The following is a 23963-nucleotide window of genomic DNA, read 5'->3' on the forward strand; positions in this document are numbered from 1 at the left end:
TAGTGAAAAGCAAGTGTTTATTTTCGCTCCGTATAATTGAAAGACTATTTACATGTTCATTTCCATTTTTCATTAAGTCTCACAATATCACAGCATTAAAATTCAGCACGTTAATATGCAACATAATATTGAAAAACTCTCCATCGCCCAATAGGAATGAGAGTAGCTGACAATGGGAGCCAATCAGACGGCAGAGATCAATAGTAGTCCTCCAGATCTGGTTTGTCACCCTGATTTTGAATCTGCTGCTGTTTCTTGTAGAGATCAGCAATCTAAGAGAGAGAACGTGATGCAGGAGATCAGAACAGTTCATTTGTGAGTGTGTATTTGTGTGCGCCTGTGTGTTTCCAACCGTCGGGAGACAGGAATAAAAGAAAACCGAAATAAATGAACTGTGAAAATGAGGGGGGAAAGGAAAGAAAGACAGTGTGGCGTGTAAAAAGATGGATTTCCTTTAACGGATCCACTTCACTTGCTCCACTAAATCACGTTGTCACAACGCGCCGAACTACACCAATGTCATCACGTTTGACTTTCAAAAGGGGTAAAACTTTAAAATCTCACACTTCCCATCATATTTGCCATGGAACTACAACACACACACACACACACACGTATGGTGTCATATCCTGAGTTTTCCATACATTATGCAGTTATGACATTTGCCTTTGAAAGAAATGTCAAATGTGGGGTAATTACTGTCGACTCCTACATTTGTGAATTACAGTGAGGTCCGAGACCACTAGTGAAACTGCTATTGTGCCATTACAAATGATAAATTTATTTATAGATTAAGTAGTTAATTGTATATTTATAAATGAATAACATTTATAGATAAACTATTTTTAAAAGTCATCTTTGTTTTACATTTTTGTTTAAATTTTTTACATTTGTCTTCCATGTGCCTTAATCTGTGCTTCCACGTCATTTCCTTCACAGTACTACATGCATTAACTGAATGCGTTATGTTCCCACTTCTGTGCCTTGCTCCACATTTTTCCGCATTTCGCACATTACCTGTGACCCTGTGGTGGCATCCTCTGGTTTTTTGTCATCTCTAATCCTCAGGAATCGTGGGAAACGGAGTGAAATGCCTTTCTCTGGGTCCACCTGATGGCCAAGGAGAGAATCGCACTATAAAGACCCAAACTTAAGCACAATAAATTAAAATCTGGCACCAAGATCTGAACAATGATAACATCAGTCACCAAAAAAAAAAAAAAAAAAAAATCACTGATACAGCATCATGATTCACAAGTGCGTGATGTACTGACCAATCCCATTGCTGCCTTGTAGACTGGAGACAATGAAAGATCAGCACATTTCACCTCCCACACTTGCACTGCCTCTAGCCAAACATCCGGCTCTGCTGATTGGTCCACGCGGTAATACGGCCGTGGTTTAGGTAAAATGTGCTCCTGAGGTGGATTGCACATAAAAAGATTTTATAAAGCAAAGTACTCACAAATATATGGAAACAAAGTATAAACATTATACCTTTAAGAAATTGTAATGCTGCTCCAGATCTTCATCTTTGAAGCCTGTTCCAATCTGACAAAAGCAATACACAGATCATTTATTTATTTGTAATGTCGATTTAATGGTGTGTCTAATTTAGAACTAGTGTTCAGAAGTTTGAAGCCAGTAGGATTTTTTTAAAGAACGTTTATAAAGCAAGGACACACTAAATTGATCAAAAGGGACAGTTAATATATATTTTAAATGTTACACAAGATGTACATTTCAAATAAATGCAATACACATTCTATTCTAAGAATCATGGTTTCCACAAAAACAGTTTTTAACATTAATAAAAATTCTCTTGAGCACCACATCAGCATATTAGAATGATTTCTGAAAGATCATGTGACACTGAAGACTGGAGTAATGATGCTGAATTCCACAGGAACAAATTAGATTTTAAAATATATCAACTGTAAATATTACTGTTTATACTGTATTTTTCATCAAATACACACACATACATGTATATATACATACACACACACACACACACACACACACTCATACTCTCTTAGTTTTCCCCGTTCTCTCACACACACCTTGCAGACAGACTGGAACTCCTCGTTCTCCTCATCGTAACAGGCCAGTAGAAACCCTCCATAGCTGCCTGCTCTCTTCCCCTTCCCCAGATAAGCACCAATCACGCACAGATCCATGGTGTCTCCAACACCCTCCAGATAGTCCTTCTTCAGCTGCAGAAACAGACCATTAGAAACAATATAACAGACAAGCAAATGACAGTTCTGACAGTGGTATAAATATGAATAAATTGCATGACTACACTGCAAGAAAACATTTATCCGTATCTTTGAGTACAAAAACTAAACAAACTCATTAAGACATGATAAATGTACCCAAGATGCAAGATGCTCAAAATTGTCATCACTCTTCCTTATGTAATTTCAAACATCTGATTTTCATTCTTCTATGGAACTCGAAAAGAGATGTTTGGCAGAATGTCAGCCTCAGTCACCACTCACTTTCATCACGCTGTTTTGGTACAATAAAAGTGAACGGTGACTTAGGCTGTCATTCTGTCGAACATTTTGTGTTCCACTAAAGAAAGTAAGCCACACAAATTTGCAACAGGGCTGTGTCAAACCTCCCCTCATGGGGACCATGAATTTAGAGTTTTAGGAAACAAAAGCATGAGTAAATAAATTCATGTGAAACTTGGGAGGTGTTAATATTTCCGTAAAGATTAATCTTTTTTTAATTAATGCTGTTCTTTTGAACTTTAAAATGTAATAAAATGCATAGAAAACAGTTTATCATTTCACAATATTTATGTTTTTCAGCCTTGGTGAGCATAACAAGAAAGAGTAATTAGTAATTTTATATAGTGACACTTCACATACTTTGTAGGAAATTCAAGCCACAAATATTTTAGTTTACATAACCATGTAGTAGTACCTTTTTGATAATCAAATGAATGTAATGCTTAACAAATAAAAGGTACTTTATCCCATTTGATGCAATGTGATTTTCTTTTTCATTTGGATTTTGATGGATGCAGACCAAAAGTCTGGCATCAGCACAAGACAACGGCTTCACATTAGATACAACACACTCAAACCAGTAATACATTATGCATTTGATTGGATATGACACGTTTGTAGAAAAATAGCTGAAATACAGCACAAACATCTGTGAGCAGACATTAGCTGAATTCTAGATTAATGAGTCAAGTTGCTTGGCAACTATAAACAACCTATAATAAAATTTAAAAAAAGAAAATCATTTCCATTATAAAAATCTAGACTAGAAACGGCCATCAGCAACACAGTTGCTATGATATAGTAGACTACAAACTTCAGCTTTTTTCATCTTTAACCCTTTAACTGTCACCGTCCCACAGGTGGGACGCCTGGTGCTCTTTTTTTGATCGCCTTTTTTTCATATCATATATTTAAGTAATTATCACAAATTAGGTATCATTTGAAAGCTTACAAACTCAAAATTCATCCTGTGAAAACAGTTTTGAAATCGGACATTGTGTTGCCATGGAAACGTTACTCTAAATTATTCTAGTGGGCTCCTCCCCTAGTGGGCGCTGTCATGTTTCATATTACAACAATTATTTTAACTACTTTATATTCAAAATCTTTTCCAATCTTGACAAAACGCATATTGTCGGAAAGGTCTGAGTCTCAAGGGTCCATATTTGGTGACTGTTTTGTGATGGAAGTAATATTTGGACAGAAATTTACAGGAAAATGCATCAAAACAACAATAAATGGAATTTGAATGACACCCGGTGGCTATTTTTGGTACAGCACCCTAAACAAAATCTCATGGGGACTTCAATTTTTGTGATATCAACTTCAAATTTGGAACACAAATTGGTTAGACATATGGCTTTGATTTTATAGTAATTTTAGAGTATATGCTTTTTTGAAAAATATATATTTTATATGAAATAAAAAATATTTAGTACAGTATTTTTCATTTACAGTAAATTTAAACTTCCATAACTATTTCATACTTTCATATTTTGAATTGCTTTCACTTCAGCAATAATCTGCAGAACGTCGTCTTTAAAACGAGACCAAACTTTGGTCTATATTCCAAAGCATTCTTGAATTACAGCCCTTTAAGTTTGGATAGTGCATTTTCATGTGTATTCTCAAAAAGGGGGGTGACAGTTAAGAGGTTAAACCTCACCACAGATATATCATATTATATAAGGTATGGCAGAATCTCTACCGGTCGTCATTTCTACTGTCAGAGTATATATTTCATCATACCACTCAGCCTTAATGTCAGGATACGGACATAGAACAAGAGAAAAGCTTAATGGGGCGGAAATTACACTTTAATGACTTGCACCTTCCTTCTGACTTTGAATACTTGTCTGGGTTTTATTTTTTTACACAAGTCTTGATGTGCGTGTCTGTCTGAGGAAAAAATAATCACCTTTTATTACTGCAATCTGACTTTATAAAGTAAACTTTTCCAAAATTCTACTATTAACTACATATCATTCTAATGTTTAAGAGGACCTATTATGCTTTTTACAGTTTTAACTTTTAGTGTGTAATGTTGCTGTTTGAGTAAGAAAAAGTTCAACAAAATTATAAAAGAAAAAATTCCACAAAGTTATTCTCTATATCAGTATGCACTAAGCACTGTTTCTGAACTCTCTGAAATGCCACGATTCTAGTCTTCAGTTTTCTTCCGGGAACGTACACCTCACAATATCCCTAGTTTAAATAATTCCCGCCCAAGGAATACACACACACACACACACAAAAAAAAGAGAGGCCGAGACCTGGTTGAGTTGCATTAGTAGTGTGTTGAAACTAGGGATGGGACGGTATGAAAATTTCATATCACGATTATAGTGACCAAAATGATCACGATTATCAATATTATCACGGTTTTGTTAGAATGAGATTAAAGTGTTCAAAAAGAACTGATGCACACACTGACAACCTTTCAACAATTTTATATTTGAAAATCAACAAACAGCAAATAATCTTTAGACTTTTTTAAGCAAGATTCTATTCTGTGGCATTTCCTTCCTTATAAAACGCTCGCTATACAACAGTGGGTGATGGTCACGAAGACGACTCTGCAGATTTGAAGCGTTTCCCCCTATTGCAGCGACTTTCGTTTTGCATGTTCTGCAGACAGGGTGACCATCCTCGATTAAGTTTCCCTCAGGACTTTAGTAAAAGCCAAAATATGACCACACCTCACCTTTGGTCCTTTTAGAAGGCTGAAAAATCTCCTGAGCGCTGTCACTGCCTTCCACCATTTCTTCTTGTTAAAAAAACGCTGACGCTGGCTGGACAGGATTTACCGTGAGTTTTCAAAATTGCGATAATCAAACACGGTTTTCATGATAATTACATTTTAAACAATAATACTAACCGTTAGTACATTTTAACGTGGTTTATCGCGAAACCGGTAATCATCCCATCCCTAGTTGAAACTTCTGGTCATGGTAAGGGGCGTGACACTTCCCAAACACATTCAAAGCGAATGACCAATCACAACAAACTGGTCCAACCAATAAGAACACATTGCGCTTTTCGGAAAGAGGGGCTTCATAGAGACCGGAACTAAACAGTGTTACTGACAGACTGGGAGGAGAGGTACTGCAACAATGTAAAATATATGAAAAATGATGTGTATTTTGAAAAACCAAGCATGAAAACCTATTCTAGTAGACCTCAAATTAATACCAAGACTTTGTAAAAGGGGATAATATGGCCTATTTAAAACAAGAATATGATCAAATTAAAAAGTTTATTTAAAAAAGAAAAGGTGTATTTTCACTATGAATCTTTGAAAACATTGAGAAATTGTGGTGTGCAATACCTTGAGCCAATTGTGGGAGCGTTTAGCAATTTCATAAGTTGCATGTTTTTCCAACGTTTTCACCATTAGACCCTCACAAGAATCTGCAAAACATTTAAACCACAGAAAGACTCCTTAAATAGTGATTCATTAGCCAATTATAAATTAAATATCACTATTGCTGATTAACAAATGATTGAGTAACACCTCACAGTGAGCAATTCGACTCCATCTAAATGTCAGTTATTAGATTTTTTTAAAAATCCCAGAATTGTTTATGATATAAAAGTACAAATACAATACGTCCCAAAAATAAATGTAATAATATTTAAACATTAAAATGTAATATCATGAAATGCACAGTTCCAACAATAGGCCCCAAAAAAACAATTGAGAGCCACAGCTCTCCTATTCACACACCTCGTACAGACTGCTCCAGGAACTCAGCGATGGATTCGGTGTTGTCAGCATCCAGGGATCGAGCAAAAACAAACTCTCCTTCTTTCTCCTCAAAACTTTCCCGTAACAGAGCCCTGCGTTTGCTTAGAGGCTCTCGCACCAGAGACTGCAAGACAGACACATTATTCACTAAAATAACACACAATCCATGTAAAAAGTGAGATTTCCGAGACATGCAAAATGATTCAAATGATGGACTTACCTCTCCGTTGAGATACAGCAGGTCAAAGGCGTAAACACAAACCTGAACCTTGATCTCAGATGCATCCACATCCTGAAATACACACACAAAGTTAACATTTGAATGACTGTTAATCAACATCATGATTATACTTGTTTATTAAGAATAATGAATAAATGATAATCATAAAACAATTCACAAAATACTATTTAAAATGATATAAGATGCAATATACAATGCATCTCACACTGCAGGGCATGTCAACTTCCCGAAAAGCTACCAGAATATGTCTGTCCTTATTGGTTCATAATAAGTCTTCCCTTATTTAACCATTCAATTATGCAGCTTTCTTCCATATTCAGCTGTTTCGGTTCTCAAATCTCTCTTCATTTGTTCCTCTCACCTTCCTCTTCCTCGTGGTGAGGACCTGAAATGGCTGGATCTGTTTCTTTTCTCTGTCCCAGGCCACCGCCTCTGAATCCAGAACACAGGACCGTACATTCTCTTTTTTCACCTGCGAGAGAGGTGAGGAGGACATTTATTAAATCTACCATCAACACCTGAATAAACTGGATCATCGACGCCGAGCAAAGCCTCACCCCGCAGATATGCCCCTAGCAGCCATAACAACTTAAAATTACTTGTTTATAAGGTCACCTGAGCTTTAAACACTACCACTTCACAAATGCATAGCACATCGAGCCCCCAGGCTGTGTGACATTTACAATTCAATAGATGTTACAAGTGCATATTGAGTTTGTAAGAGCTGTAGCAGAATGCATAGGGGGGGTTCGTAAATGTTTATAATCCTCTCACACAATTGACTGCATTCATAGTCAGTGTTTGGCAATGACAACTAGGGCTGCCCCCGACTAAAGATTTTTCTCGTTCATTTAAGCCATTAGTCAACTAATCGCACATTTATATTAATTTAATTACTTAAATATATACTGGGGGGCGGAATCTATGCCTCACGCTCAAGCGCACACATAGAGCTTGCCGCGAAGCACTGGCAAAAGTAACGATTATGAATGTGTCAAACAAAATAGCAAGGATGCATTATAATTGTTTGTTAATAAACTAATTTTTTCTGAGTCAGTGTTGGCTGCAAAGATGAAGTTGACAAGGCTGACTCGCCATCTCTGTATTATAGTGGACACACCTTTAGAGAGAAATGCATCTTTCATATGGATTACATGAGCAGAGAGTATTTGTTTTCAATTTGAATTGGTTCATTTAAAAGTAGACATTTCAAGATTTCTAAAGATATTTCTCATGTGGCAAGCCTATATGCTGAATTTCGGTTAATTTATGTGTCCACTGAACACGCTGCTGTTCAGTGGGCCGGCACCTCCATGTCATGCGGTAAAGAGAGCTATACTTTAGCTGCCTTCCACACTCTGCACAATCACTTGGATATGCGCCTAATAAAAGCGTACATTTATCTAGGTTAATGTTAGAGCAAGCGTCCATGTAAAGTTGCTACTTGCATGTTTCAAATGATAAGCCATATTTGAGATTGATGGATGATAGGTGAACATTTGGATTTCCTGCCCGACATACTGTCATAACCACCGCTGTTAACATTCAGTCTCTCATGGATTGCATGACATTGTCATGTTTTTTTTCAGACTAACTGACTAATAAAATCTTGGTCGACAAAGCCTCTTTTAACATTAAAAAAAAATTAACATTTAGTCGACTATTAGGGGGCAGCGCTACTGACAAGTAAGCGATAATCCACGGCTAGGTGTGAATTAAACTATTTTAATGCACGACGTGGAGGCAAAGAGCTGCCTGACGCGAAGCCGAGGGTGGTTGCCTCCACGAAGTGCATTAAAATAGTTTAATTCACACCTAGCCGTGGATTATCGCTTACTTGTCAGTAGCGCTACCCCCTAATAGTCGACTAAATGTTAGTCGACTAGAAGAGGCTTTGTCGATCAAGATTTTATTAGATTAGATTAGATTAGATTCAACTTTATTGTCATTACACAAGTACAAGTACAAGGCAACGAAATGCAGTTTTTTAGTCTGCATTTAGTCTGCATTTTATTAGTCGGTTAGTCGCAGAAAGAAAAACTCCACAGGAAGTGGTTACAAATAGCGATGTAACCCCCTTATTGCTGAGAAATATAATGTAGTGATTCAGTAGCAAAAAAAGCAGTTTTATTACTAAAAGTCTCAGGGCAGCATTGATAAGTTTCTGTGCTCCTGAATGTTTCGGTGTATGCACAGCTCGATCTCTGATCTTCTGTTTGTCTGTGAGCGCGCTTCTATGTAAACAGCGCATTAATATAGAAAGTAGTGCTGGGCGGTATACCGGTTCATACCGGATACCAGTATTTATTTTTATGATATTAATTTTGATGATACTGCAATACTGGTATGTGTTGCTTAAACAACGTTCGGAGCGTAGCGCATCACGTCACTGTTCGAGGGGTCCCGTTTCACTGTAGTGAGAGCACAGCTGAGATCGCATCACAGCCTATGCTAAGTCCGAAATCACCCCCTAAAGCCTCATTCACTATTATTCCCTAGTTATCCACTTATATTGTTCACTTGAAAGAGTGAATGAAAACAAGCGAGTGAATTCGGACAGCCGCTGTGTGTACATCGGCTGTACACTCGTTATTGCGGTGCAATGTGGGGTAGAATGAGTGCACTCAATAACGTCCACTATGGTTTCGTTCACCACTACAAATGGCTGTCCCCTCAAATAGTGCCCTATTTGAGGTTATAGGGGGCGATTTCCGATTCAGCCCTTGATTACAGCGGAGAATTAAAATTACACGCGGCGCGCGCGCGCGAGAGCGTTTTCTGCGCGGAGCGCCGTGATGAGATTAACGTTCTCCACATGGATCATATTATAGCACATATAGACCGGAGCAAGCGCGTTTTAAGTTTTTTAAGGACCTATTTGACATAAAACAGCAGCGTGTATGCGCACATATTTAATCACGTCTTCTTCAAATGAAATGTAACGTTATGCAAAGGACACTGAACTGTACGTTTGATCACGACCGCGATGACACGATGGGTTATTCTACTACACAGAATACAATGCAAGTTAATAAATAGACTGACAATTCAAACAAGAACGGGCAAAAATTTAACTGCTTTATTCTTTCTGTGTTAAACTGAAGCGTGTCATTTGTTCAGAGACTGTAGTGCTCTTAAATGTATTGAAAATATCCTTAGACAGTTATTTAAACTTCCGTGTTTTTCCCTCGTTTTGTCAGTTTGTTGTTATATAGGGTGATATTTTTAAAATGCTTAAGGTGCCCTCAACTCTTTTTTTTCTATCTCCATGGTCATATTTTAATATTCATGTGTCTGTAATGAGCGTGTTTTATTGGTCGTCTTCGCACAGCATCATTTTGTGGGGCTTTGCAAACCTGTATTTAACTCTAGTGTGGAATTTTTCTACAATATTCACTCGTCCTGACTCATGACAGTAAAATAGGGCCTTCTAGTCAATCTACTGCAGTAATTCCTCTCTCAATCAGTAGAAAATGTGGTTAACACCGGTCATGCATAGAGGAAAAAAAATACCGTCATAGACCGTGAAACCGATATAATTTTGAAAAATATTTTTGGTGCATTTTTGGTCATACCGCCCAGAACGATGATTAAACTGACTTGGATCTACCTGTGCATTAAACGGTTTAATTGCACCCCTTCCAGCCAATAGAGCAGGCATTCTCAATCCTGGTCCTCGAGGTCCACTGTCCTGCAAAGTTTAGCTCCAACCCAAATCAAACACACCTGAACCAGCTAATTAAGCTCTTCAGGATTACAGGCAGGTGAGTTTGATCAAGGTTGGAGCTAAACTCTGCAGGACAGTGGACCTCGAGGACCAGGATTGAGAACCCCTGCAATATAGTATTCAAACAGAAAATGGTATAGCTACATTTAACAGGTTCATACAACAGCCTACAAGAGGAGCTTGAATACAAGTCTGTATGAATGAATAACAATTACATTTTGTGGTAATCAACATTATACAACAAATGCTTAAATTAACTGATTAAGATTAATTTATAATGAAATCTGAATATTCTTTAATAAACGTAATTATTAAAATTACTTGTCCAATCAAGCGCTAGTTTGTACATACAAAATGTGTTTGTCACCATTTTATAACCATATTTAGTACTCTAAAACATGACTGACAACTGTATTCAGCTGCTGAGTGAACATATTAATTCCCCACAAGACATCTTGTTTATGAATCGTACTTATGACAGTTTCGATACTTGTACAATAATGAGATTTTGCACTGAATATCATACAACTGAGAAAAGCGAAAGCAGAAGGAGAGAGATATGGACACTGATAAGCAAAACAACAGCGTTTTCATTGATTTATCTGCATGTGAGCTTATGTCATTCATCAAATGCTTGCTTTGCTTTAGGGCTGAAATCCATTATTGCTTTCTTGTGAGGAGAACAGAGCAGGATGACAGAGGACAAATCTGGCCTTTGAAAAAGAGAGAGAAAAAGACAGAAAATACAGAGACTCGCAGAAACAAAGAGAAAGAGAGAGTCTGTGAGAAAGACTAACACCGTGTCTAAACCAGGTATCCTCTTAACCATGTTAGTCTGAGTTTCTGCAAACATTTCGGTTTTCAATTTTGGTGGCTTCATGTTGGGTAGCTCAACCCACAGGGAAATCTCATTTGATAAAAATCCCTGACCTGCTGCATATTCAACATCGTATGTCCTGACTGGCAGTGGTTTTCTTTTACTAAAGGCTGGAATACACTACAAGACTTTGGTCCAAATTTTTGCGCCGATTTAAAGTCTGCAGGAGTAGTCATTAGTTGCCAAAAGTCAAAGCCAGTCTGCAAACATTGGGGAGTCAAAATCGACAGATTCTGCAGAAAATCGTCTGAACACACTGTTTTAATTTGCCATGCGTCTCCTAGAAATGAGGCGCATGTTTCTGCTTGAGTTTGTTTGGAACATCTCTGTCTGGTAGTATGTGATCCTCTTTAGATTTGCTTTAGATTAAAATATTAAATCTCTCCATTTCAGTATTATTTTAATATTTATCTTTATTATTAATATTTTTCATTTTATCTTTAGTTTGAGTTTTAGTAACTTTATGCAGTCATTTTTATTAGTTTTATCTATTTCTTAATTTCAAAATGTATTTATTTAATTAATTATTGGTATAATTAATTCATATTAGTACTTCTAAGTTAATTTCCAAGGCAACATTTGTAATTTAAAAAAAGTTCAAAAACTATTTTTAATCGTTTTAAATTACACACTGATTCACTTTAAGCTTCAACAGCAAAATGTTTTATATAATATTTTTTTTAAAAATGACCACCACCACTCTGCTAGAATCTGTACGGCAAAGATTTCTTTGCAAAAGCAATTAATTGGGCATCAGTGAGCATGTCACACTGAGGCTTAGGTCATCCAAGACCGCCAGTTTTGCCCTATGATGGAATCTTTTATTATCCCTGAAATTAGACCGCAAAATTATAGAAAGAAATCACACAGTGTGCATCCAGCTTTAGACAAAAATACCTTTTTTAACATCCATCTGAAATATATTTCTATCCTGCTGGTTGCATGTGTGTTACCTGTGGGATTCTTGAGATAATATCAGGGTATTTGCTCGTGTTGTCCTCTTGGTTTCGGCTAAAAACACGCACCTCTCCGTTCTCAAGAATATGGATCTGTTCGATGCAAAGCCAAAAAACAATTAACAGTTTAATCAATGATATTGCTATGGAAACAGTCATTTTTTATGGCAGAGGCTCCACCTTGTGGAATAAGATTAAAATAACACACACCTGTGCTCTCTCTCCATCATATTTATATTCGCAGGTGAAAGATGCCTCATCAAAACGTTTCATTACCTCTCCGACCCCTTTAGTTGGGTGAGCTAACATCGGCCGCAGGGGCACACCTGTAAAACACAGCACCTGTTTAATCTCATTCTAAACTAGATTTTCTATTAGAAGGTGGGAGAACTGAGCAAACTGTGATTGGTCAGTACCTGGGGTGAGCTTGCAGTGATTGGGCAGTTCGTCTATGCCATCCTTCAGCAATACAGGAATGATTGCATCATAATTTGGCATCTCACTGAAAAGTAAAATATGAGTGAAATCAATGAAAATATTATTTGTATGCATTGAGGTGATATGTAGCAACTGCAACACCTGTCCAATTTGTTCAAAATCAGACTTCCTGTAGGGTACAAATTATGCTAATTCTCATTAAACAGGCACTTGTTATGCAGTGGACACCTGTAGTTGTAATTGAAAAATTGTTTGTAGTATGCGGATAATTATCCCTCACAGCACCGGTTGGTGTGTTTGACAATCAGGTTGAGCTCATTCTGTGTATATTTACCTCATGCTAGCCAATAGAGCTGGACATTAAAAAAATCTTGATATTTTAGGCTTTTGACAGCATTCACTATATAAATCTCACTACAAATTACAAACAATGAAATGTGTACATATAAATATTCTATATAGTTACCCAAACATTTTCACAATAATGAACCAGACTTCCAAAATCTTTTGCTAATTTCATACTTGATGGAAGTGAGACAATGAGCGTGAAACCAGACTACAGACATGGTCTTAGCCAAATAAAAAAAATAATTATGACCACAGCCATGTTCATGAATACAAAAAAAAACTGGGGTTATCTGGCTTATGTATGTATTTGCACACATACACACATATATATAATATATATATATATATATATATAATATATAAATATATATATAAATATATATATAAATATATATATAAATATATATATAAATATATATATAAATATATATATAAATATATATATAAATATATATATAAATATATATAAATTATATATACATATATATATATACACACAGGGAGTGCAGAATTATTAGGCACGTTGATTTTCTGATCATATTTTTTTTCCAGGCACATTTGACCAATTCCAAACCACAGTAATCCTAATAACTACTATTGATTTAGTATTTAATAATGTATAAGTGATATATAATTGTTCATGAAGGCTGGAAATGAAAAACACCTTATATTCAGGTGTGCAGAATTATTAGGCATGTTTTCTTTTACAGATAAATTGAGCCAAAAAAGAGATTTAACTCAGACTGAAAAGTCAAAAAGTATTAAATGCCCATGAGAAGGATGCATTACTAATGCAATACTAGACATTCTAGTTAAGGCATGACCATTGGACAGTGAAATGCTCGTTGGGTCAGCAGGATCTGACAAAAACAGGTGGTGAAGAAAAGACACCTGTTAACTGCAAAAGAATTAAGAATTAAGGTGAAGAATTAAGGGTGAAACCATCAGGAACCCTTTAGTCTCCAGCGCCACCATTTTCCAGAGCTGCAACCTACCTGGAGTCTCCAGAAGTGCAAGGTGTCAGGATCTCAGAGACTTCAGTTAGGTAAAGAATCCTAAAAAATGACCCCCACTAAATAAGAATCATAAGCTGAAGTGTTGTAAAATACATGAAGAAGGTTTTTTTATAGGCTTTATGGACAGATAGGTTGAGAATGACTCTTGAAGGACCAGCACCACATCCTCTAGTACCACTGTTTGAAGAATTCATCTTCCAGAATCTGGCAGTACGTTTTGGGAGTTCATTTTAGTCCATCCTGAAGTCCGTTTTGCAGAGATGGACTAAAAATGAACTCCCAAAACGTACTGCCAGATTCTGGAAGATGAATTCTTCAAACAGTCACTCTCAACCTATCTGTCCATAAAGCCTATAAAAAAACCTTCTTCATGTATTTTACAACACTTCAGCTTGTGATTCTTATCTAGTGGGGGTCATTTTTTAGGATTCTTTACCTAACTGAAGTCTCTGAGATCCTGACACCTTGCACTTCTGGAGACTCCAGGTAGGTTGCAGCTTTGGAAAATGGTGGCGCTGGAGACTAAAGGGTTCCTGATGGTTTCACCCTTAATTCTTCACCTTAATTCTTAATTCTTTTGCAGTTAACAGGTGTCTTTTCTCCGCCACATGTTTTTGTCAGATCCTGCTGACCCAACGAGCATTTCACTGTCCAATGGTCACGCCTTAACTGCAATGTCTAGTATTGCATTAGTATTGCATCCTTCTCATGGGCATTTAATACTTTTTGACTTTTCAGTCTGAGTTAAATCTCTTTTTTGGCTCAATTTATCTGTAAAAGAAAACATGCCTAATAATTCTGCACACCTGAATATAAGGTGATTTTCATTTCCAGCCTTCATGAACAATTATATATCACTTATACATTATTAAATACTAAATCAATAGTAGTTATTAGGATTACTGTGGTTTGGAATTGGTCAAATGTGCCTGGAAAAAAAATATGATCAGAAAATCAACGTGCCTAATAATTCTGCACTCCCTGTATAAGCGTTATGAATCAGTGACTCGAATGAGCAGTTTGGATCGCCAAATTTCAGTAGTTTGGCGGTTTGACACGCGATCCGAATCATGATTCGACTCACTAATTCATAACGCTTCGAAGCTTCATGAGGCCGTGCTTTGAAATCGTCATCACTATATAAGTCGTTATTTAGGGTTTTTTTGCACACAAAAACTATTCTCGCCGATTCATAAATTTATTGTAGAACCACTGTAGTGAGATGGACTTCGTAACGACATCTTTAGTACCTTTTAAGGGTCTTGAGAGTGTACCGTGCATTGTGCCAATGGAGGCCTTTCAGAGCCATCAGATTTCAACTAAAATATCTTCATTTGTGTTCCGAAGACGAACGGAGGTCTTACGGGTGTCGAACGACATGAGGGTAAGTAATTAATGACAGAATTTTCATTTTTGGGGGAACTAACCCTTTAAAACATGATATTTCTCGTTAAGGTGAAAAGCCGCCTCACAATACACAATATCAGTATGACGGAGTTGTGTTTGTGGCAAAAGCTTTTAAAGTGCTTGAATTATATTGTTCTGTCTTTTACTGCATATGATAATTCAGGGTTTCAGAGTGAAGCACAATTTTAATTATTTACATGGGCTGTAGAAATCTCATTAGAGAAGATCCTTATAGGCCCTCCTGGCCTCAGGGCCCCCTGTACACAGTCCCTCTTCTGAATCCATGTATTTTGAGTTTTAAAAAATTGTGCAACGGGTAATATTCACATGTACAACTGATATTACATTTAGTTGACTACATCTTTGCATTTTTAACTAGATATTTTCTTGCAGAGTTTCACACAGCTCATTTTATGGTAGAACAGGGGTGTCCAACCCTGCTCCTGGAGGGCTACCATGCACAGTTCAGCTCCAACCCTGATCAAATACACCTGAAAAATCTAACCAAAGTCTTCAGGGTTACTTTAAAATTGCATGTTGTATCATGAATTACATTATATGATTGATTAGGGATGGATCTAAACCCTGTAGAACAGTGGACATCAAGGGCTAGAGTTTCCCCTCAATTTTAGGACATATTTTGCATATTACATTACATATTTTTTTGCATCAAATAAAACTTTTTTACACCCTAATAGGGCAACGTATCCTGGGAGAGACAAGTCATAAAACACAAACTATATCAAATATTTCAAAACTTCCTTTGGATATGTTTTACTTAAGTTCAGATAATATAAAAAGTGACGTGAATTTTTTTTTTGATGATCATTTTCCACTCGTTTTAGGGTTAATACATATTTTAATTTTCTGGTTGCAAAGCTCATTTTTCGGAAATAGAAATATTGTAACATTATAAGTTAACAAATACATTTATGGTCACTTCTGAACTATTTTTGATCAAGGTCTTGCTGAACAGAAGCATTAATTTATTTAGACAAAATAAAAACACACACATACACACACACACACACACTCACCAGTATGTCTGTTTCAGGATCAGCGCTTTCTCCTCCAGCCAGACTCTCTTGTTTTCTGTACTCATTCCTTTCCCTGCATCCAGCACACCTGGTGGGAACTCTAAACCAACACAAGAAAAACATATTAGTAACATTTCAGCACTGCTAAACTAAATGGACACCTAGTTAATATTAACATGTTTAAGTGTTATTCATTTTTTATTCATCGCTGCTGAAAGTAATCTAATTGCAAATGCTGGATGCCTGGAGGTTCTATCAATGTTCTGATTATGATGTGTGTTAATGCCAGTTTCATTAGGATCATTTTAAACCTTGGCCCGGGGGCGTCAGACACACAGCCTGATTGAGAGCGGCGAGAACACTCTGTTCAGCCAATCCGATCCGCAGCTTCCCAGCCAATGACCTGTCAATCACACAAGCAACCAATCAAACTAATATATTTAAATTCAGCATTGATATTCATATAAATCTGTCACCATACAGCAGCAGAATCAAAGCCAGCGGCACATCATTTAGAATTAGGAAAAATCAACTGTCATAAATAAATTACATTCATTATTGTGTAATTTTCCAGAATGTACTCAACATTTCTGCATAGTTGGTCAGATGAGAAATTTTTAAAGTTATAAGTGAAAGGTGAAATGACGTACCGCACAATGTATCGGGCCTCAGAAAACCGGCACGCCACAAACAAGCCTTTGATAATGTCAATCTTCTTATTCATTGCCTGACAGAGAGAGGAGGTTGATTTTCATTGAGAAAAGAAGATGAACAGACATATGTTACATAGACTATCGCTCAAATGTTTGGGGTCAATAAGTTGTAGTTTTTTTTTTCTCAGTAAGTACACATTAAATTTATCAAAGTGACAGCAAGATTTCTATTTAAAATTAATGCTTTTAAACTTTCTATTAATCAAAGAATCATGAACAAAATGTAGCACAAATTCCACAAAGATATTAAGCCGCACAACTGATTTCAACATTTATAATATTAAGAAATGCAAATCAGCATATTAGAATGAAGGATCATGCGACACTGAAGTCTGGAGTAATGATGCTGAAAATGAATCACAGGAATAAATTGCACTTTAAAATATTCTAAATAGAAAACCGTGATTTTAAATTGCAATAATATTTTCGTAATTTCACTATTTGTACTGTATTTTTGTCAAACAGGTGAGCGTAAACATGAAAAAAAAAATCATAATGACCCCAAACTTTTGAACAATTTATGGACACGCATTGCTAATGAAAAGGTTTTGCATGTATAGTTTATATATAGCATATCATGCATGTTTTTCTGTGGTTCATCTAAAGCATTATGCTAGCAACACCAAGGTTGTGGATACAATTCCCAGGGAATACATGTACTCATAAATATATATACCTTGAATACATTTTAAGTGACAAGGTGTACTTCACGTTATTCTCGTCTGTACTCACAGAGTTTCCACTCATGTTAGCAATCTCTTTCAGTTTGTTGAAAACACCCCCTGCTGTAAGATTGGCCGGGGCAAACATCATTCTCTGGTTGCTGCGGGAACTCTCAGCAACCAACCCCAAGTCACCTTTTTCCTGAGCCTCAGCCTTGATTTTGTCCAACTGTCGCCCTGGTAACAAAAGTCAACAAAACAGGGGTCAAGCAAAGAGAATGACGCATGGCATTAGGCAGGGTTCCAACACATTTTCCATATCAAATTTCCATCCTTTTCCAGACTCAAATTTCAAAATTTCTGTTGATTTTTCAGACCATATTTAACATAAATGGTTCATATAGCATTGTTTTCAGCACTGTAGTTTGTAAATAGTACAGTCATCTGTAAATATTTTATTTTCTGTTTATTTCATTGGTATTTTCTCATATTGAGAAGAAACCTAAAAACCCTTTATAACCTGCATATATTCACCTCTGACACACAGTTTGATACTATAATCGTGGTTTGATGTTACACGATCACCAAACAGCAAAGTACAGTCTGATTGAGATGACCGTTTGCTCCTTTATCTGTTGCTGGTTTAAGTGGCATATGCACACGAATATAACATTTGTTTAGTGAAGTTCAAGTGATTCGCTTATGGTAAAGACAAAAAGTTTTGCGTAATAAAATTGTGCACCTTGAATTCATTCAGTCGTGTTCAACAATCACTAAATTCTGCCATAAAAAGACTACTTGTATGATACAATTATCTTTAGAAATTCTTGATTTTATATTTTAGAAAACTGAATGAGGCAACAGTCTGGAAACAAATAATTCTCCATGCTTATACTGACCTGGAAATTACTAAAATTTCACTCCATACTTTTCCAAAGTGTGTAGGAACTGTTGATTTGGGAAATATATTTACCAGTTGCTTGAGCGACAGCTTTCATCAGGACGGTCTCCCCGACGCCCAGCTCCAGACCCTGATACGCAGGGCCGAGCTGGTTCAGACACAGGTATACACAACATAACAGGTCATCTAAACAAACAACAGAGTATTGAACAGAAGGAAACAGTGAAGCTTAGACATTTTAAATGTATACTGCATTTTTGTGCTTCGTTTGCACAAGATAAAGCACTTTTTCTTCAATCTCGTTTCCCTAACAGGGGCATTAATCTGTTCATTCATCTATTCATTACTTAGACAAAAAGAGAACAAAAACAATACCTGTCTTGCATAAATAATGAATGACCTATTTAAACTCCATGAAACAATTACATACACTCACCTGGAGAGAGAAGAATAACAGAGCGCAAAAAGTTGGAAAGAGTTTCAATGTTTTTCAGCCTAAAAAAAGGAAAAAAGATTGAAATTTCACAGCTGAAATAGATGCACGAGAAAAACACACACACAGTATTTACAGAATAATTCTACACTTCATACCTTCCCGAATCCTCTTCAATCTTTTCAAAGGTCCGAGCGACAGCCAAATATGGCACTCTAAGAAAGGGATGAAGAATATATACAACAATGAACTTCCATAGAAAAAGTGTTCTTATTGCCTCAGAAAAAAAGTATTTTACAACTGAAGTTTTTGTTCATGCTTTGGAAAAAATAAAGACTATAAATTCAGTTGATTAATAATTTCAGTTTCTTCTTTTGTTATCTTTTAATGATGAAATAGAGTGCTGCAAGGAGGACATTTTTGTAAGCCAATACATAAGTTAGCATCACCCTGGTTCCCTTGACAAAGAGCCAATAGGATTTTCCCTATTATTGCAGAAAATAAGCTGCATGACCAGCAAAAGTTTATGATTCCTATGTTTTGTTCATCAATATAATCATCACAAATGTACAACATATAAAGGATTAGTTAACTTTCAAATAAACTTTTGCTTATAATTTACTCACCCCATTGTCATCCAAGATATCCATGTCTTTCTGTCTTCAGTCGAAAAGAAATTAAGATTTTTGATGAAAAGATTTCAGGATCTTTCTCCATATAATGGAAGTCAGCATTACCTTTTCAACGTAATTGCGTTTTACTTGACGTCATGAGCGTGCATCACTGAACAGAGCAAGGCGAGCATTTGTGCTTATAAAACTTACCAACTTAATTTATTTTTTAAAAAATGACAGATCGTTTTGCTAGATAAGACCCTTATTGATCGTCTGGTACAGTTTGATGTGGTTTAAAGCCCTTTTGAAGCTGTACTGAACCTCTCATGTGGACCTTGAACCGTTTGGAGGCTATTGACTTCCATTATATGGAGAAAGATCCTGAAATCTTTTCATCAAAAATCTTCATTTCTTTTCGACTGAAGACAGAAAGACATGGATATCTTGGATGACAAGTGGGTGAGTAAATTATAAGCAAAAGTTTATTTGAAAGTGAACTAATCCTTTAATGAATTGAAAGTCTAAATACAATCAGCATAAATAAAATGCTACAGTTAGCCCTGTCCTAAAAGCCACTTTGTGCTATGTCTTGTGGACTTACAATGGCAGACGTGTGCACCCATTTTAGGTTTTGCAAGCATGCTCGCGAGTAGGGATGACTAATTTAATTTCAACTGAATCAATAGGCAGGACCGAATAGCGTATTATAAACAGTTTGTTATGGTATTGTTGTTCTTTACCATGGAAGTCACTTGCTTGTCCGGGTTTGATCGAGCTTCACGTGTATGAAAAGTATCTGTTTACATGACGGTCATCAAAATAAAAATAAAATCTTGACGTGTACTGACAACTATAAATTATTTAAATGTATTTAATCCGATATTAAATTTCATAACGTATTGTCTCTCATAACCGGTAGTATAACAAGCCTATAAGCAAGCTTAATTGTTGTACTAGTTCACTCTGCAGCAGACTTATACCTGACAGTTAAAGCAGTATAGCTTGAGCTTGTGTTAACCACAGACCTTATTTCACTGACTTGGGGACAATGAAAGCAAATCTGCAAAAATGCTACAGTAACTCAGGTTTTAGGACTCCGTTATATAGCTAATAAAAGGCAGACTTTACTTTTGGCCCCTGCTCCAGCAGGCGTGGTCAATGGGATGGTACTGTGCTCTGGAGGGATCATACTGGCTCTGGACTGCAGACTCCACCCCCTTTTCACTATCAAAAAAATAGAGCTCATTCAAATGGTGTCCTTCCAAAACAATTATATTTTTCAAGTAAAGTATTAACATTTGAATAGTTGCATTTTAACCTTTTCTTCTCTTTTTGTTCAGGGACGTCAGGGATTTCTCCATCCTTCTTTTTCTCTCCCACATTTTCCAGTTTTACAGCTGCCTTTTTGGGAGCTACAAGATTGAAAGTTAAATAAATAGTTCAAATAATCTTTTTTTTTTTTTTATCATACGGGTTTGGGACATCATGTGGGTGAGTAAATGATGACAGAATGTTCATCCTTTTAATTAAAATACAGAAGGAAAAAGAGAGAAAGAATAGGAAAAAAGGCTTACCAAAAAAGCTACTGATGGGTTTCTTTTTGGCCGATCCCCTCTCGTCTTCTGTGTTTTTCTCTTTTTTCACTACTCGTTCAGGACTGCCATCTTCCTTCTCTTTCTTGTCTTTTATTTTTTCTTTCTTGTCTTTTATTTTTTCTTTCTTGTCTTTTATTTTTTCTTTCTTCCCATTCTCTCCATTTATCTTTTTCTCTTGCTTATTATCACTTTTATCATTCTCTTTTATCTCATTGCTTGCATTGTCCACAACTTCACTTGGTTTTGCTTCATCCTCATCTTTCCGTTCCTCCACAACAGTCTTTCCATCTGCGCTCTTCTCTTCCACCTCCATCATCTCAGTCTCTAAGTTGAAGAGAGAAAGAGAAAAATCTATGAGGCATGTACTGAGACCGTGGAAAGGATATACTGATGCACATAGATCAGCTAATCTCACCTGTCTGCCCAGGTGAGGCCTCCACTCGTGCTCTCTTACTCTCCTGGCCTTTATCTACCTCCTCCTCCTTCTCCTCCTCCTCTTCTTTCGTCCCCTCTCCATCGCTCCTGCTATCCAGCTTCCTCTTGGGGAACTGCTTGCGGGCTAGAGAAATAGAGAAGGAATTTAACTTTATTAAGCCTACTGTATCATATTTCATACATACATTTCTAAGGCCTGAAAATGATCAACACAATCAAAAGATAGTTGATACTTTCTTTAAAGCAAGTAAAAGGCCTTTTAGTAACATTCTAAAAATATCCCCCTTGAGGTTGTGGTACACATTTCTTTTTACTGTGAAATCGTTAATCATTTTTTATAAAGTAATCATAAGAATAACTTTCATATTGTTAGTAATATTTCAAGATAAACCCTTAGCTTTACATAATTATCCATGCATAATTTTTTTGCTTTAAATGAGGTTATTATATTAAAATGTTTGCTGATTTGAAAGATTAAAACGGACCAGTCCTGCGTTTGGGAATGCCTGACGGTGATGTTGATGTTGGAGTTGCTGGAGTTCCTGGAGTGCCTGAAGAAGCAGGTGTTACCACGGCAACGGAGGCACTCGAAGTGACCGGAGTTGTTGGGGTTATGGGAGTTTTAGGAGATACAGGAATGGAGGCAGCCTTTGAAACATCAGAAATCTGAGTGTTCGGAGTAGAAACAGAAACGTTAACAACAATACTGAGATGTTCTCATGGTTGATGGTCATGAATACTCAATTCAAACCTTCTCTGGCTTTACTGTTTGAACTTCACTCGGTTTTGGCACCTGCTCTTTAACCATCGGCTGATCTTCATCATCATCACTGTCTATGATTGCTCGACTGCGTTTATGAACCTTCTTTACTGGTGAATCACTTTCCTGCACGCCATTCTGAATTTTGAGGGGACTTTTTACAGGTCTGAGCAGCAAGAGAAGAAAAAAACATTATTCAACATTATGGTCTACCATTGTAACATTACCTATTTGCTTTCATATTCTTTTAGGACTCCAACTACATAGTTACCAAAGAGAAGACATACAGAATCAGCACAAATACAGTGTAAACTTTTGTTGGCTGTGATTTTGACATTTCTACATTTTGTTAAATTAGAAAAACTTAACTTATTTCATTATAATGTTTAATTTGGAAAATGTGACTTACTCAGCCTTTTCTTTGACTTGTTCATCACTCTTCTCCTTGCCTTTCTTTGGCTGAAAGAATGACCTGTGGGCGGGAAACAAAGAGACCACGTATGAAAGACAAATGAGCTCATTACAGTAGGGTAACATATTTCATACATTTAAAGAAATAAAGCTTAAAGGAAACCCCTTAATGTCACAGTTAAGAGTAAATACAGTCTTGTGTCAGAATCACACATTGCAGTTTATCACCAAAACGGATAAAAAGCATAAAAGAGCACGACACACTCACGCTATGCTTCGCTGCATTGTTGAGGTCTTGGACTGCTGATACTGAGTAAATCCTGAATATACTTTTAATATATATTCGTGTTATAAAAATTTCTCAAGCATAGATGTTTTCTTCCGCGCGCTTAACTCCGTATGATTCGGCGCCAAAGTGACGTCGTTCCCGCGGACAACAGAAACAACCGAGTTTATTTAGTACAAAAGCATTTTACTGCCACCTGTTGGATTGGAGTTATTGGATGCCACCGTGTTTCCTAAGGAAAATATTCTAATAGTGTTTACTCAAATTCGTTTTATCCATATATACGCCTATTGTCACTGAAATAATCTATATGTAAATAATCTATATGCTACAAGTTCATTTCCCAGCCTTCCTTCTCTTGACGTCTCCCACATCCACATCAGTAAGTAACCTCCTTATCATCAACTAACTAGAAATGTGCTCCTGTTAATAATTATACAGGCTATAGTATGTATATATGTATATGTATTTTTAATTTAATTAATGTTATTGTTTGTGCTACATTTACATTTAGTAGACAGACACTTGTATCCAAAGCAACTTGTATTCAACATTGTATCAAAGCTTACCCTGAAACCCATGACGTTGACATTGCTAGTGCCACGCTCTACTGCTCTACTTATTTATTATTATGATTTGTAATTTATTCTTATCACTATTAGGCTTACGCGTGTATTTGAAATATGTATACATCCAGAAAATTAGGATTTTTCAACCATTTCTGATAAGAAAAATTGTTTTTGTAATGAATGACTTGAGCTGAACAGTTGTTATATGATGATCTTCAAATCAAATAGTGTCTGAAAGCTGAATGAAATGCACAGATACTGATTGAT

General features: G+C 36.4%; 1 protein-coding gene across 1 annotated transcript; it reads right to left on the reverse strand.

Annotated features, from left to right (window-relative positions):
* Positions 1 to 23276, reverse strand: lig1 (ligase I, DNA, ATP-dependent). The gene is made up of 27 exons (XM_079819058.1): positions 23110 to 23276; positions 22840 to 22902; positions 22422 to 22596; positions 22156 to 22336; positions 21651 to 21794; positions 21215 to 21559; positions 20959 to 21052; positions 20769 to 20864; positions 19185 to 19241; positions 19030 to 19088; positions 18666 to 18779; positions 17763 to 17929; positions 16968 to 17044; positions 16629 to 16720; positions 16318 to 16417; positions 12488 to 12573; positions 12282 to 12397; positions 12069 to 12164; positions 6873 to 6983; positions 6491 to 6562; positions 6250 to 6394; positions 5851 to 5933; positions 2064 to 2216; positions 1498 to 1551; positions 1275 to 1418; positions 1018 to 1110; positions 1 to 272 (listed from the first exon to the last, which is right to left on the reverse strand). Exons 1-27 carry the CDS (start codon positions 23124 to 23126, stop codon positions 198 to 200), a joined length of 3009 nt encoding a protein of 1002 aa, XP_079675184.1. The 5' UTR covers positions 23127 to 23276; the 3' UTR covers positions 1 to 197.
* Positions 23277 to 23963: the final 687 nt, after the last annotated feature.

The sequence above is a fragment of the Gobio gobio genome (genome assembly GCF_949357685.1).
Source record: "Gobio gobio genome assembly, chromosome: 6".
Taxonomy (NCBI): domain Eukaryota; kingdom Metazoa; phylum Chordata; class Actinopteri; order Cypriniformes; family Gobionidae; genus Gobio; species Gobio gobio.